This window comes from Pagrus major, chromosome 18, assembly GCF_040436345.1.
Source record: "Pagrus major chromosome 18, Pma_NU_1.0".
NCBI lineage: Eukaryota > Metazoa > Chordata > Actinopteri > Spariformes > Sparidae > Pagrus > Pagrus major.
Genome location: NC_133232.1, coordinates 33,793,823 through 33,809,826, shown reverse-complemented (window position 1 = coordinate 33,809,826; position 16,004 = coordinate 33,793,823). Strand labels below are relative to the sequence as shown.

The window sequence follows — 16,004 nt, the reverse complement described above, 5'->3', positions numbered from 1 at the left end:
TATCTGCTTAAGTCACTGAGCAAATAAACAACGTGAGCTTTCATCAGGGTGGGAAGTACAGAATTATGATAATATGTAAGCAAAAGAGCTACAGAAAATAAATGCCGTGATGTGATTTTAAATAGAAAAGACTGTTCAAGTCATTAACTACACACAAACCGAGAACAAAAACCGCATCTCTGATGAGGGGTGTCACGATTCTGATTCTAAATGGAAAATCAATCGTAATGAGCAGGGTCAGTGTTTCTCGTAGTATTGTTTTCTCTTTACCCCTGCTTCTTTTGCATGTCCGAAGGAAAAAGCCAGCTACTTATCGTTAGAGATGTTGGGTTTATTTTCTTTTTCAGAGATCCTTAATTGATTTGTTTGGTAAGAGGGATTACTCTGGAAAGATTTGAGACGCCAAACTTTGTGAGAAATGTGTCGTCAAATAGAAAACATTAAAACATTTCCTGAATGATCGATAGAATGTAAAAAAAATAACAGTTTTGACATAATGGTATCCATGTCTAGTGCTGCAGAGATATCTACTGAAGTTAGATATCTTGTGCAGACAAACTCTCTCCCCAGTGCTCCAAGCACCCAGTCTGGACTGCTAGCGACACAGCTAACTGAGCTAACCGGCTACAGGTAGCAGCAGTCAGCTGTTATTCTGGTATTACGGTGCTACCATATTTATTTGGAGTATGAATTTGACAGGACTTCAATCTTACGTATTGTACCTTTAAACTTGCCTAACCCTAATCTGTAAAAAAAAAAGTCACCAGGATTCAGTCAAGCTGTTCTTGTAAAACACCTCCATCTTTTTAAACTAGAATGTGAAAATGTAAATGACAGTTGTGAGTGCATAAAACCAATAATCTGCTGATCTTTACAAATTCAGATGCAATAGTCTAACAATGACTTAGCCGTCAGTGCTGACAAAAAATACAAGTTTAAATTGAAAGTCAAATCAAAATGTGGTCTGTAGAATCATGACACCTATTTCTGATTCAAAACCGTGACAGAGTGTGTTACTGCAGGAAAAACAGCCCGCCCCATTTTTACATTCAGCACCTGGCACTTTACCTAATATTCAGTAAGCTAATATTTTCACACAGGAAATAGCAATTCAGCCTGAGGCAAAGTTTTACCTAATGATGCTGAATCACCGGCAGCTTTTTAAATGTAGGTGAAGGGTGGAGGGCTTCTTACTATGACTGCGGTGCTGATGGAGAATAGCTGCAGGATGGTTGCCACGGTTTTACTTATGGAGGTTGGTTGTGTTAATGGTGAATTCAGCCACGGCTGCCACTTTGGATAACTAATAACGTCAGTATCCTGCAGACCATTAGCCCCAGATACCACTGTCTCTCTCTCTGTGTGGTTCTGTTTCTCTCTCTGTATCCTCCGGTCCTCCCTCCTTTGCTCTCTATCTGTTCCCAGGGTGCTTCATGTCAAAAATATAAACTCTGTCCTTTATGGTTGGTTAGAGGGCAGATCAAAGTTTCTACTATTTCTGACACCACCTCTCTCTCTCTCTCTTTCTCTTGCCTTTTTCCTTAAGAACAACCATTGGGGTTTTTGAAGGCCACAAACATTCACACACACACACACACACATAAACACACACACAAGCCGCCAGTTGTGCCCTGTGTAACCTGCCTTATCAGGGGAAATCAGGGGAGGTTGTGGCTGAGCTGAAGGCTTATATATTTTTTACTCTCTTTTCTCTCTCTTGTCTATCTTTCTGTCTTTCTTTGTGACTCTTCCCACCGGCCATAAAAGTCCTTGACGTCGGCCTTGGGAGTGTTCGATAACTACGAAAGAATCGGGTCTTAAGAGAATTATTTGTGCTCGATAAAACAATGCTGTAGATTCTGTGGTGATAATGAGATCATACGGTAAAGAGATCAGAAATGTTTAATCTATACGTTTTAGATCAAATCATCTAAGCAGGAAGAACAGTGTTGTTTTCCTGCTGTTACAAATCCACTTCGGACTTTGCAATATGGTATTTCGGTTTTGGCTTCATCCAGGTGGATCCATCTTTTACTCCCCCTGTATCTCATTAGACAGTGTCCCCTCCAGCTGAGCTTTCACTTTCTTTTCCCCAATTTCTCTCATTCTACCCCTCACACACACACACACACACACACACACACACACACACACACACACACACACACACACAACAAGAGCATCCTTTTAGCAGCAGCCTTTTAGTACAAATTACCTCTATAAAGCAGATGTCTAGCTTACTATCTCTCAAACTGTTTCCTCTTGGCTTTGGGCAGTGTGGGTATTGATGACCGCGTAGAAAAGATTCATTGCTCGTCTATTCTCTTCTTCTCCAATATGTTAAGTTATTTTTCCCTACCCTCCTCTGGTTTTGTTCCGCATCATACTTCAACAGTCACTAAAGGCCTCTTAACCTTCACACGGTCATTCCTCCCATGCTGGCGTGTTGACTTCGGAGCAGTTTTCCCTTCATGAAAGAATAAATGTGTGACTCCCTTTCTCCATCGTTTCTCTCTGCAGGAGGTTAAACGACAATGAAATTACGGTCCTGGAGGCTGCAGGGACGTTTAAGAAGTTGCCTAACTTAAGAAAGATGTACGTATACTTTTTTTTCCTTTTTTCATGGCCAGGGGTTTTTGTTTTTCTTTTGAGATGAAGAAGACCATACATGGAAGCGAAGAGGGAGATGGGGATCTTGTTTATGGGAGTAGAATCTGTTTGGATGTTTGGGATACACATTTCCCTTTTTCCCTTTTGCTTCCTTTTCCCTGTTCTAAACATTGGTAATAGACGAAGACGGGACAAACATTGCAATTACAAGATGACTGAAATGAGTAAAGATGGATGAGAACAGATGGATGGAGGTGGAGGGACAGAGATAAAGGATGCAAGAAGAGCTACAAGCTAAATAGGAAGGAGGAAAAAGGTGATAGAGAGAAAAGAAAGGAAGGAGGACAGGAAGAAAAGTGCCAAAACAAGTGCGTGCAAAGAGGACAGACGGGAAAATGAGCGAGACACGGGCGAGGGACGGGGGGAGAGGAGTGGCTGAAGACGTGCAAGAGGATGGGACAGAGGGAGATGGAGAGGAAGGAAGTGTGGGTGGGAGGTTTGGAGGAAGCGAATATTAAATCGAAATAGAAGATGGGCCTTCGGTTCAGATTTACAGTCAGTCCTTATCTACTTGAGGTGTGTGTGTGTGTGTGTGTGTGTGTGTGTGTGTGTGTGTGTGTGTGTGTGTGTGTGTGTGTGTGTGTGTGTGTGTGTGCGTGCGTGTGTGTGTGTGTTTGTGTGTGTGTCAGAGTGAGATAGAGAAAGACAGAGCAGAGACCAGCAGTTGATTTATTGGAGAGGAAATTGCTAACCATCTAGCAGTGTCACTGACGATATAGATTGGCTAGCACTCATTTCCATTTTCCTTCTCTCAATTCCTTCCCTCTCTCCTTCATCTCCTCCTCTTCTCTCCTCACCTCACCTCACATTTCCTCTTATCCTCGCATCTGCTCTGCTACTTTCCATTTTAGTCAAAGTTTGTCCTCAATCATCATTTTTTTGTCCCTCTCCTCTCCTCTCCTCTCCTCTCTCCTCTCTCCTCTCCTCTCCTCTCCTCTCCTCTCTCCTCTCCTCTCCTCTCCTCTCCTCTCCTCTCCTCTCCTCTCCTCCCCTCTCCTCTCCTCTCCTCTCCTCTCCTCCGCTCCCCCTCCTCTCCTCTCCTCTCCTCTCCTCTCCTCTCCTCTCCTCTCCTCTCCTCTCCTCTCCTCTCCTCTCCTCTCCTCTCCTCTCCTTTCCTCTCTCAGAAAGCTGATAAGATGAAACACAAAACTAGCCATGAATGAAAGCTACAGCGGTTGTGATAGCTATCATCTCAAGTTATTGTCTCTGTGGCCAAACGCTCTCTTTTCATTTTAATTTTTTTCTCATTGTGCGTGCGAGGAAGAGAGATAGCAATCATTTCCAGTTGTCTGTGACCACTTGTCTCATTTACTTTTATGTGTGTCTGTGTGTGTGTTGTGCTTTGAGAGTTATGACGAGGGCTGTAAGCTGTTGAAAGAATATCTGCTGTACGAGGACATGAAGAAAGAGAAAAGAGATAACGTTTATGTGTTAAAGGACACGATTGATTACTTTAGTTATATGTCTTTTTTCATCTCTGTTTGTTTGCACGGTTATGACTTCATAGGTTAATCTGCGTGGACTGAAATGAAAACAAAAACAAGCAGAACATCTTTATATGAAAAACAAATCTGTTAATAATAATTTCTTTGACCACTGCAGCAACCTCAGCAACAACAAGCTGAGGGACATTCGCGAAGGTACGTTTGATGGAGCGGGTGGAGTTCTGGAGCTGCTGCTGACCGGGAACAAGCTGACCGGACTGCAGGGACGCATGTTCAGAGGCCTCATCGGCCTGAAGACTCTGTAAGTCGTGTTTACACTGCGTGTGTGTGGTTTATTGTGTTCAGATAATGTTCATGGATTTGATTGCTATTTTTTCTGCAAAATGACCAGCAGGAGTTGTCATGGTTGTGACTGCTAGCTATTAAACCATGCACACTGGAAAAAAGTGCCACTTCAAATAAGTAAAAAATAATAACTACAGGGCGTTTTTGCTTGTAATAAGTAAAACAAATCTGCCAATGGTAGTATACTCTATTACATTTTGAGTTTTTGCAGTGCAGACAGTGACTTGTGTAAGTATCTAACTAATGGTGGACTTCATAAACTTTAACTTCTCCATACTAAAGAGAGAGCACCAGGACTGTTTACTCCCTCACCCTGAAATCAAGGCTAATGACAGCATATTGTTGCTCCTCTCATTTGGGCTCCCATCGTAAATAGGCTAGCGTCCAATTAGGGGTTACAGGATAGTGTACGAAATCATGAGCTAATGTTGTCTGTGTATGCTCAGTAATGACTAGCTAATGCTATCATGTATATATATGCCGGCTAATGACTCTCTAATGGCATCATGGCTGTCTCTGTATTATGTTAAGAGGCTCCCTGCTCCAGTAATAGCCTTGCTAACTAGGTTAGCCTGTCCCAGAGATGGCTAATGCTAACTAACTCAGTTAGCCTGGTCCCACATGAATGCATGTCAAAAGCTAATGTCATATTGCAGACTCTGTCACAGTTGTCCTATGGGGACTGGTTTGAATTTAGCTCTGCTCTCTGTTTTATCTTTGGTCCATGTCATTATAGGTTTTGTTCTTTTATCCTCTTCGGCTGCCTTTTGTTTGTTTCATACACAGTCAAAATATGTAAATTTGGTATTTTTCATTCATAGACGAGATGTTTCATTAGCCACGTTTCTTCTCAGGACAAACACTGTCAAAAGGCATACCTCGAGTAAAAGCAAATGAAGAGAATAATCAACTTTAAGATTTGGGCGATAAGCATGAGAGTCTTAGGTGAATGCTTAAAAGACTAGATTTGATTGTAATCTGAAGTCTTCAAGGTCAAACAAAAAGTGCAAACAGTACATTTTTAGCTTTCATTCACTAAATATATAAAAATATAATCTGTGTGTTTCCAGAATGCTGCGGAGCAACCAGATCAGCTGCATCGACAACAGTACGTTTACTGGTCTGAGCTCTGTGCGTCTGCTGTCACTGTACGACAACAGGATCTCCAGCATCGCCCCGGGAGCCTTCTCCACCCTGCACTCTCTGTCAACCATGTGAGTAATAGCTGAATGCTTTTCTTCCTCTTTCTCGTGCTTATTTTTCTATTTATTTATTTTTATTTCCATTTCAATCTCATTATTCTCACTATCTTTCAACGTGCGCTACAATCTCCTTCTGTCAACTCTCAAATCTGGCTCAAATCTACGCCACTCTTTTGTCTTTGCCTCTTTCTCCCTGTCTTTCTCTCAGTACTCTAATTTTTCAAAGTCCAGTCCTGCTGCTGGAGTTATCTGCCATGCAACACACACACATTTGCACACATGTTGCTCTCTGGACAGTGTTCTCCTCACAGATGCTCTCCATCATTATCGACTAGATTGGTCTGGATCCCAGGACATTTGTTGTCAAAGCTAAATATATCTCTGCATCTGCACAGCCAGGCACACACACACACACACGGACACACACGAGCATCTCTGCAGACCCAAAGATGTACACACCTGCTACGGACAGGAAACGATTTCTTGGATGCCATATTCTTTAATGTTATGTGTGTGTTTGGTTTTGTGTGTCCTCAATGTTCTGACCACCCAGATGTGAAAAATAGATTTTCTCATTTCAATAAAACATTACAGGTTGTTTTTTATATTGTTATACATGCCGAGCCAGAAAGACAGTCTGCTGTCATCCTCTCCTCTGTCTTCTTTCTTCTCCTCCGTGCTTCCTTCCTTTGTTCTGCATTTTGTTCTCGCTCGCTGTCCTGCTGTGTACCTGTCATCTTTGATTCAAGTTTCAACTTGAGTCTTTTGGGAGGAAAGGCAAAGGAAACAAAGAGAGGGGGGATGGATGGGTGGATGCATTGTTGTATAAACTCAGGTTTGCTCAGTGGGGCTGTCGGTGATCATCACTACAAAAATATTACCCTCGTCCCTGTCATTTTTCACTATTCGTTTGTTTCATTGGCCTTGTAGTATTAATAACGCTTGTTTTTGTATGCAGCACCTGCCTGCTGTTTGGCATGAAAGAAAGATGGATAATTCTTATTTCTCGTGTTTCTGTTCTTTACACTTCCTCTGCTCAGGTCTTTATCTCTCCTCTCTTTCTCTCTCGCTCCTACTATTTCCAATATCTGTCTCCATTTTTAGTGCATTGTTTCCCAATAGAGTTTGTCCATTTAATTAAAAGATTAACACATTGAAAAGGAAGGAAGGGATTAAGCTTAGGTCTCGTTGCCATGCAGTGAGGTCAATTCATTACAAGGAAATGAGGAAATAACTCGTCCCTATCTATAGCAGCACACCATTAATATTGTAGCACAAACAGCAACCTTCAGGTTTATTAGTTCAGCAGACACAGTGAGAGGCAACGTGCCACTTGGACATCTCCTGACACATTTCTGAGGCACGCTGTCATCATTAGAGAGACGTTTTAATACAGCTGTGGATATACTGCTAAAGTATAATTCCCTAAGATTATACTGTCCTGTCAGTGGGAGGTAGAAAAACCCATCCTCATACCTAAAAACTAAATAGATTAATTGGCAAGTGGCTCCCAAAATGACGTATGTCAGTGTACCCAAAACAATATTACTGCCGCAGCGTACCAGCAACACACATACTGGACCTTCGTCATGCGGTCGCAGTTTTGTTAGGACAAAGGCACGAACGTGGATCTTATTCCATCCACCGTCCTCTACCACCTTCCTACATGGCCTGTTTTGCTCTTTAACTTCGCCTGACTTCCTCTTTTGCTGCCGTAATAATCACTATGACCACTCGAGGTTGCAGCAAGAACAAACAAGTGACCCGTTGTGATCGGATCTCACTTCCCCACTCTATATGCAAATAAACAAGTACATCGCTGGAACAAACTTACACAACGTTTTTTACACAAAGAAAGAAGGAATTTAATGTTAACATATGCCGAGTTTACAAGGGTCCAAATTATCAAGAATTTGTCATAGAAAGCATTTCACAAAGTTGATAAAGTTTCTCCTAACTCAACAACTCACAAAATTGAGCAATTTTATAATGGAGTCTGGTGAATTTCCCTCCCTCTCCCATCCTGAAGTATGGTGTTAAGTTTGCTGTCTGCCGTCCTGCAAAACATCCAAAAAGTCCTGATACGAGCATCTCTACATCTCCTGTTGTTACCGACTGAATACTGTTGATACTGACTGTGTTGCAGAACCTCATGTCACAGCTCCATAAGAAAATCAGGGTATTTACCTCTAACATGAAACTTGTTTTGAATGTTATAAAGTGTCCTGCAACAGATAATTTCCAGGATTCATTAATATATCTAATTTTTGTTGCAGTTCAGAGAACTTGTTTTGCACCAGTCAAAACATTTTGGTAAAATTATATTTTATAATATTAATAAGATGATTGGGTGCAACAGAAGAAAGTGTCCCAACACTGTTGATATTTTTTGGCCATCTCTAGCCGGGATGTGCCAGCAGAGTTAAGATGCCTCGAGCAGCTTTACCTTCAGCACCCCGCCTGTCTTGTATGTGCTGCTGATGCCTCCTCCCACAGCATCCAGTTTAAATGCAGTTCAGCATAAATATTACATGAGCTGTGTTACAAAAGCAACAAAAATGCAATGAGAGATAATTCAAAAACGCATAAATTGTACAGATAACCTTTTCTCTTTTCTTCCCCTCTTTCACGATTTCTCACTCTGCCACCTTTTCTTTTCTTACTCTCCGTCTCTCTTGTACTTTACAAAATGAATAAAAACAACTGATAACCTTTTCTCTTCGCCTCTCTTTTGTTTCCTCTCCGTCGCTGCCTCCCTTTGTCTTCCGTCTAAATGTATTCAAGTGTATGACTGACTGAAAAACAACAGTTATATCTTTGTGGTTTGCAGTGTACAGTAGACAAATATATACAAATTTCTATCATTATTGTTATTATTGTTATTTGGAATGGCATATGAAATTAGTACTGAATAATCTCTCTCTTTTGTCTCGTGTTCCTGTTTTGTTGTCGGTTTTGTTCCACAGCCACAGTCCTGTCTGTCAATCTGTAGTGAGTGCAGGTTGTCTCGACGGATGGCATCTGCTCACTCGCAGAAATTCTGCCTCAATATTTTATTTATGAGGGTAAAACTCAGGGAAAACATTTAGATTTCAATGTGCATCATTTTGCCAGGATGAATTCATTATGTTGTGGAATAATTTTTACAACGATTGTGCAGCAACACGAAGTTTGAGAAGCTGTCAACATCAGTGTCCATTTCTTAAGTTCTGCATTCACCCTGTGCTAATGACTTCCTTCTCTCTGCCGCTCTTTATTTTCATAGTAACCTCCTGTCCAACCCGTATGTGTGTGATTGTCACTTGGCCTGGCTCGGTCAGTGGCTGAAGAAGACCCGGGTGGTGAGTGGGAACCCTCGCTGTCAGAAGCCAGCCTTCCTGAAGGAGATCCCCATCCAGGACGTTGCCACCCCAGACTTCACATGTGATGGTGAGCCCCTCTCTCACTCTGCATGTACTCAGCTAAATGTTTGCTTTTCTGTTTTTCTTTTCGGCTTGATTTAAAATAATTCGAAATAACATTGCTTCCACATGAAACATTGCTTTAATGATGGCGTGTCAAGAGACCAAAGAGGTCCTAGCCTGAAACCTGAAACAAATGACACGCGTCACTCAGCAGCCATGTGTCCCGAACAGATAAGAGCATGAGTCGAGTGATTGAAAGGTAAATTAAATGTGGTTTTGCATCATGTTTGCTCATCGCAATAACTGAATGCATTTGCCAAGATATACCTTTCAGAGGACATTTCTGATGCCCTAACATAACTTTAAATTTAGTTTTCTTTAAAGTCTTAATGTGAGACATGAAGGTCGGAAGGAAAAACATTTTTTTCTGGGCAAATTTCTGCTGCAGTGGAGCATCAGGTGGTGAGCAGAAGGGCAACAGAGATTACTCTTTATAGTGTTAGAGCTACATTTTTACAGTGCCCCAGGCTCTAAAACCTTATTCCTGCATCCCTCTGAAAAATAAGAAAAATAAATTGTTCTGAGGGCGATTTTTACTGATATGACAATGAAGTCTTCAGGTCAGATCTTTTGGTTTGTACAGGACTGAAGTGGGTGAATCTTCAGCTCTGAATCCTTCAACAAGCTTTCCAGATACTCATTGTAAAAACTTCCATCATCCCAGATCTTAAGCCAGCAGATACACACACACACACACACACATGCACATCCTCAGCAGGGTATCGTGAGGACAGAATGATCAGTAACCACTGGCAAACAGCATACGCAGATGACATCAGCTTGTGGTTTTGACAGTGATGTTGCTGTTACCACGACGATGCCTGCCTATAGCGACTTAGGCCGCCAAGTTTGACGCCATAGACAAAGTGTGGTCTGGCTCTGCTGTCTGCCCCTTCCTTTCTCCCCCCTCCCCCCTTTTTTTTTTCTCTTTTCGATCTCCCCCTTTTCTCTCTTTCCATCTCGTTCAGCCTCTCTCTCCCTCCTGAGTGTCTTTGAATTCATTACACTTTTCTAATTTCCTGTAGCTGTGCTGCAACCATTTACTGAAAATGACTTTGGAAAGTAGTTAGCTGGGTTGGCTCAAGTAAGGAAACTCTGAGATGGTATCAGATCTTAATATTCATTCTTGCATCTTGCATTCACACACACACACACAGAGACAGACACACATCTACCTTCAAACTCACTCAGCTGCACAAATAGAAATTTGAATGGCTGATAACACACTCAATTCCTTCGTACTTCTGTCGTTATGAGGACCGCGCAGTGGTTGAGTTAAATATTTAATCTTAACTCTATGCTAATCCAGATTCTAATATAAACCAACATAATACAGCATACGGACACGTCATACATGTTAATTAATCTGCAAGAACCCACTGTATGAAGTATAGATGGAGCTTTAGGGTCTGAGAAGTGCTGAAGTGCCTTAAACCTGCATTATTTCTAATGGCCAGCAGGGGGGCGACTCCACTGGTTTCGAAAAGAGTCAGATTGTATATAAGCTTATGAGAAAATGACCCTACTTTTCAGTTGATTTAATAACTCAGTAATGAGTTTACGGTCTCAAGTCTTCTTCAATACAGCATGATATATGTAAGTGCTATATGAAGGTAACTGGACTTGCTCAAGTTTCTTGAAGACAGTTCACCGCTTATCCAAGATAATCTTCAGTTCTTACTGACTAGTGGGGAGCTGCAGGCTTTATACTCTCTGGGGGAATGAACCCTTACAGATTTTGGCCAGAGAGGACTGATGGTTTGAAAGAGGCATGAAAGAAGCCGTCTACATCAAACTGGAAATCGTTTAACAGAGGAAGTGGCCTATGAACACAAATCAGCCACTTACAATGCGGTCCTGAGTTCCCTCCCCAGACAGCTTAAGAGCCAATTACACCTGGACCCGGTTGACCCCAACAAAACACACAATGGCCGGGCGGGTCAACGACTCCCATGTGACTTTAAGGACTGTGAAACTCCGAGCTCAAATGTGACCTTGAGGGTTTAAAGCCTGCGACTCGACACTAGTCAGTTAGAAGAGACTCTCACCAACAAATACAACAAGATGTTAATTTTGTAGTTTATGGTCCAGTTGGGAGTAAAACAGATGATAAAGTAGGGTATGCCTCAAGGCGTGGCTACCACTACCACGGCCTGTCCTCAGGTTCTCGGTTAGATCCAATCACGGTATCCTCTCCAGCCCCACCATGTCATACAGATATGGTCATATTTGTCTTGATATGAACAAACTTGAGGATTCAAGATAGTCCACAATTCACTGGGTGACACTCGCCAAAACTACTGAAAATCATTTGTGCAAAATGTCTGTTAGTAGGTATTTTGACCTTGTCAACCTAATTTAAAATTGATTTTTCTTTTTATCTCGCAGTCAAAAAGTAGTGCTCGATGACGGAAATCTTTATCATCACCGACATCCAATCAATTGTTCGTTGGCTCAAGGCCCAACTATCCTTAAATGTTTGAAGATATCCTGCTGACAGTCAGACAGACAAACTGCCAAACAGCGGGCACATAACCTGTGCTGCGGTGATGGTAAATTGTCCAAACTCTGAAGGTGTAAATCTCAAACTGGTTCTTAAAAGAATAGAAGCAAAGAAACACACACACACACACACACACACACACCCACACACACACAGAGAGAGAACCAAGGTCCACATGTCCGGTCTATTTATAGCTGAGTAAAATGACTGTTAAGTTGTCCAGAGGCAGCCGGGGGAAAGGTAAAGTTAATTGAATTTGTGAGAAGATATTTAGCGCACATTTAGATGTTAGTTCAATCAGCCAACTGTAGAGTGAGTCAGCCCACGGCTACACCTCCCCGTGGACTCACAAGCTACACACATCAGATAAGACGCACACATATACTCTTTCACACACACCGCTCTACACACTGGCACGTAAGCGCCCATTTACTCGACGTTTAGACATTAGCACAATTAGAAAACTACAAAGTGACTGAGAAAATGGCCATAGGACAAGGGGGGGTAGATATTAACAAACTAAGTGTGCACCACACTCAGCATGTGTGCGTGTTCATACACTTACACTGAGTGTGCAAAGTATGTGAATCTTTGCAGCGTGTCAACAAAAAGTCACAAATACACAATAAAAGCATGAACACATAAACTCTCTCTCAGTCCTGGTTCTTCGTCCTCTCTCCACACACACAAGTACACACACAGACACAAACTCAGATTGCAGTTGTGTTATGATTGGCTCAGTGTCCAGTCTTCATTATCCTTCATTATGGTTTTAACCCAGCTTGTTTTACATTTGGGACCACAGCTCAGCTATTTACATACTGCAGAGCCAGATTAAAGCAGTGTGCGTCTTTGTCTGCCAATCAAGGAAGTGGAAGAAGCCAAGAACAACCCTGTAGCCTCTGATCCTTCTTATCTCTGCATGTTAAATGATTACAATCACACGCTTTTCTTTCTCCCCGCCATGTGTTTGTCGGCATGTGTGCATTGAATAAACGTAGCTGCGTAGCCTCAGTTGAGCTGTTCGTTCAGTTTAGTTTAACAGTTTTTTTACAGCAAGACTAAGGTGTCAAATCTAAGACATAAAGCAAAAGGCTTAAAATGTGAACGTTGCAGGTTCCATCCACTTTTAATAAAGACATTTGTCATGAAAGTGGTTTTCAGATAAAAATAATATTGTGAAATATATGATGATAATAATAATAATAATAATAATAATAATAATAATAATAAAACCATATTTTTTGAAGGACATTCACACCTTGGTTCATACAGTTAGTAGGGCATTCAGGACTACTGCATTTTAGTTGTCACCAACTAATGCCATAAAGTGGTCGAACAGTCGATTAATCGCAGGAGATTTATCATCTTTTTTTCACGCAATAACAATAATAAAGGATTAACTGATGTAAGTGGGACCAACCTTGATGTCAGGTGAAACTTCTGATCTGATAGGACAAGCTTGTCTGAGCTGGAGATACTGTTTAAATGTAATAAATGGCTAATGGTTGCTTGCAGGGAGTTTTCTCTCTCTAAATTCTTTCAATTCAAATATATGTTCAACAGCTAAAATCATATCCACCCTGTTATCAGAGGGCCAACTCAAAAGCTCTGAATAGCCTACTATGATGCAATATAATGTCACTTAAAGCAACATTATGTAGAAATTAGCATTTTGTGTGATTTGGTGCAACATCGCTGTCGTTAATACAGATCCCAGGTCTGTAACAATCTGTCAGATGTAATGTAGGTGCCAATTACAAACAAAACTCATTATATCATAACAATGTTATGTGTTGAAAACTTGTTGCATGTTGAAGGAAACGCTGTGATGCTGCCCTGACTCAGTGTCAAATACTGGTGTTGACTTGTCGATTATTCTGTGGAAGCCCTGGTAGGATGTGAACAGTCCACGACTTTCCTTTTGTTACTGTATTAGCACGACTTTCCAAAGTTGTTGCAGGACGTCCTATCAACATCTGTTCAGTGTTTCTCCAGAATCATCTGAGAGTTTTTAATATCACAGTGACCTGCCTGCAGGTCCTGAACCAGATGTTGAAACACACCGATGTAGCTGATTTTAGCAGCCCCTGGTCATTTGATATGGATTGTAATGTAGTCTTTAAAAGTGCTGAGTGCAGAGTTGGGTGATATTTACCATGTGCCTCACTTACAGTTCAGTCTTTATCGCGTATGCGTCCCTCTCTATCTCTCTTTGTTCTCCCTTTTCTCTTTATTCTCTTCCACCTTTTGTCCTAACCTGTCTCATCTCCTCCTCCCTTTTCCTCTCTTTCACCTCTGTCTTTCTCTGAATTTGTCTGTCCTTCTCTGTGTCCCTCTCCTCCTTTCTCTTTGTCTCTCCCGAATATCCCACTCACCCTATCTCTTTCTCCCCCCCCCCTCTCTCTCCAGGTGCTGAGGATAATGGCTGTCTTCCTGCGTCTGGCTGTCCTGACGTCTGCACGTGCTCAGACGGCGTGGTGCGATGCAGCAACAGAGGGCTGCACTCTCTGCCCAAGGGCATTCCCAAGGACACCACGGAGCTGTGAGTCACGCATGCACGCACACACACAACTTAAACACTAAGACGTACGCGTTCGCTTTTGCTCAAATACACAGACGCACCACATGCACACAAACAGAGATGGGGCATTTTTGTCGACGCTTACTCTCCAGTAACATGTAAAGTCACAACCAGACACACACATAAACACACACCGTCGACACATTGCTGCAGTGCACTACTGATGCAGCAGTTTGCCCTCTGCTGCTTCGGGAACTAAGAAAACTATTTGGTGAATCCACACACAAAATCACACGCACACACACACTTATCGTCCTTCATACTTTCTGTTTGGCTTGATGGGTTTAAAGTGAGTAACTCAGGTACTTGTGTGTTCATGTGTTTGTTATGTGTCTGTGAATCACCGCAGATATTTAAACATCATCTATAACACATGGTTGACTGTCTAACTCATTATATTGCAAAACAGATGGAGACACTGGGATTACAGAAAGTGTCCTAAGGTTATTTTCTTAAAACTGTTTCATGAATTCCTTCTAAAAAATGTTCAGCTCCAAATGTTAAAATGTCACCGATACCTTTAAAGAAGCCGTGGTCCGCTTTATTATTGAAAGATTTACCAGAGCAGTGAAGGATTTTACAGTAATGTGACCTTTTTAACTTTTTTTTTTTTAGAAAGACACTGACAAGACAAAAACAAAATATGCTTCATATGTAGTTATCTAAAACCTTTTATCATGTATTTGGCGTATTATTTTCCTGCACGTTCCAGATGCTACTTGTTTTGTCTTTGGCATTAATTTCAAGCACGTCGGACTCTGTGTAATAAAGAAAGAGACCACTAAAGGAAATGTCTATAATTGTTAGAGCTGATGTAGGATAAAACAAGGGTAAAACAATGTTAATCGAGATTAGGAAATTTAAAAGAAAGTAGGAACAAAATCTCTCGTGGGGAGGGTGAATAACTGCACACACACACACACGAACAGAAACCCCTCTCGCTGTGAAATAGGGCTGCTCTGCAGGGTCAATAGCAGTGATTAGGTATTGATCAGGCTGAAGAAGACACTCCATCATACTGTCCACATGACCTACTTATGACCTGCGAGAGAGGAACAGAGAGCAATGGATCATGAAGTGTGTTTGTGTGTATGTGAGTGTATATGTTGGTTCACTTGTTTCTCACACACTCACAGACGTTGAAGGATCAGCAGGTGAATATTGTACGTTTGCAAAGGTTGAAATATGTTTTTAAAGCTTCATAATGAAACTGTTGTCAGTGCTGCACTCCTCCTCCTCCTCAGCGGGGGCAGGTTCACACCCTGACATTTGTTATCTTGTCCCATCTTGATTGGCTGTCCAGTGAATACAGAGAGATCTTCTTCCACAGTCATGTACTGATGCAGAAAATGTAACTTTGACAGGATCCCACCTGTACATCAGTGTGAAAGCTAACATGAGATAACAACAGTGTCAAAAAACAAAATTTGCACAAACAGGTCAACTCGTCTGATGCCAAACATTACCTACCATATTTGTGTTCACTTTTTTTAGTTAGAGTTAGATGAGAATATACCACCATACCAGGACAGAGCAGTCATCCACTAACCGGAAGGTCAGTTAGTCCAATCCCCAGCCCCTGCGCTGCATGTTTAAGTTTGGGTTAACATACTGTACCCCAAACTGCGATGGTGTGATGGTGTGTATGACTGGTTATTGCTCCCGCAACGCACTTTGTGTGGTCGGTAAGACTACAAGAGCTTAATAGAAATAATACCACAACACACACACACAACAACCAGGCTCAGGTGAGACAAATAATGAAACAATGAAATAACCATTATTAGTGGA

General features: G+C 41.6%; 1 protein-coding gene across 1 annotated transcript in view; it reads left to right on the top strand.

The window, feature by feature from the left end:
- Nucleotides 1-16,004, top strand: part of slit3 (slit homolog 3 (Drosophila)) — a 265,906-nt gene that overhangs the window by 211,012 nt on the left and 38,890 nt on the right. Inside the window, 5 exon segments of the mRNA XM_073486879.1 lie at nt 2,521-2,595; nt 4,273-4,416; nt 5,531-5,674; nt 8,928-9,091; nt 14,042-14,174. Coding sequence (XP_073342980.1) covers nt 2,521-2,595; nt 4,273-4,416; nt 5,531-5,674; nt 8,928-9,091; nt 14,042-14,174 — 660 coding nt within the window.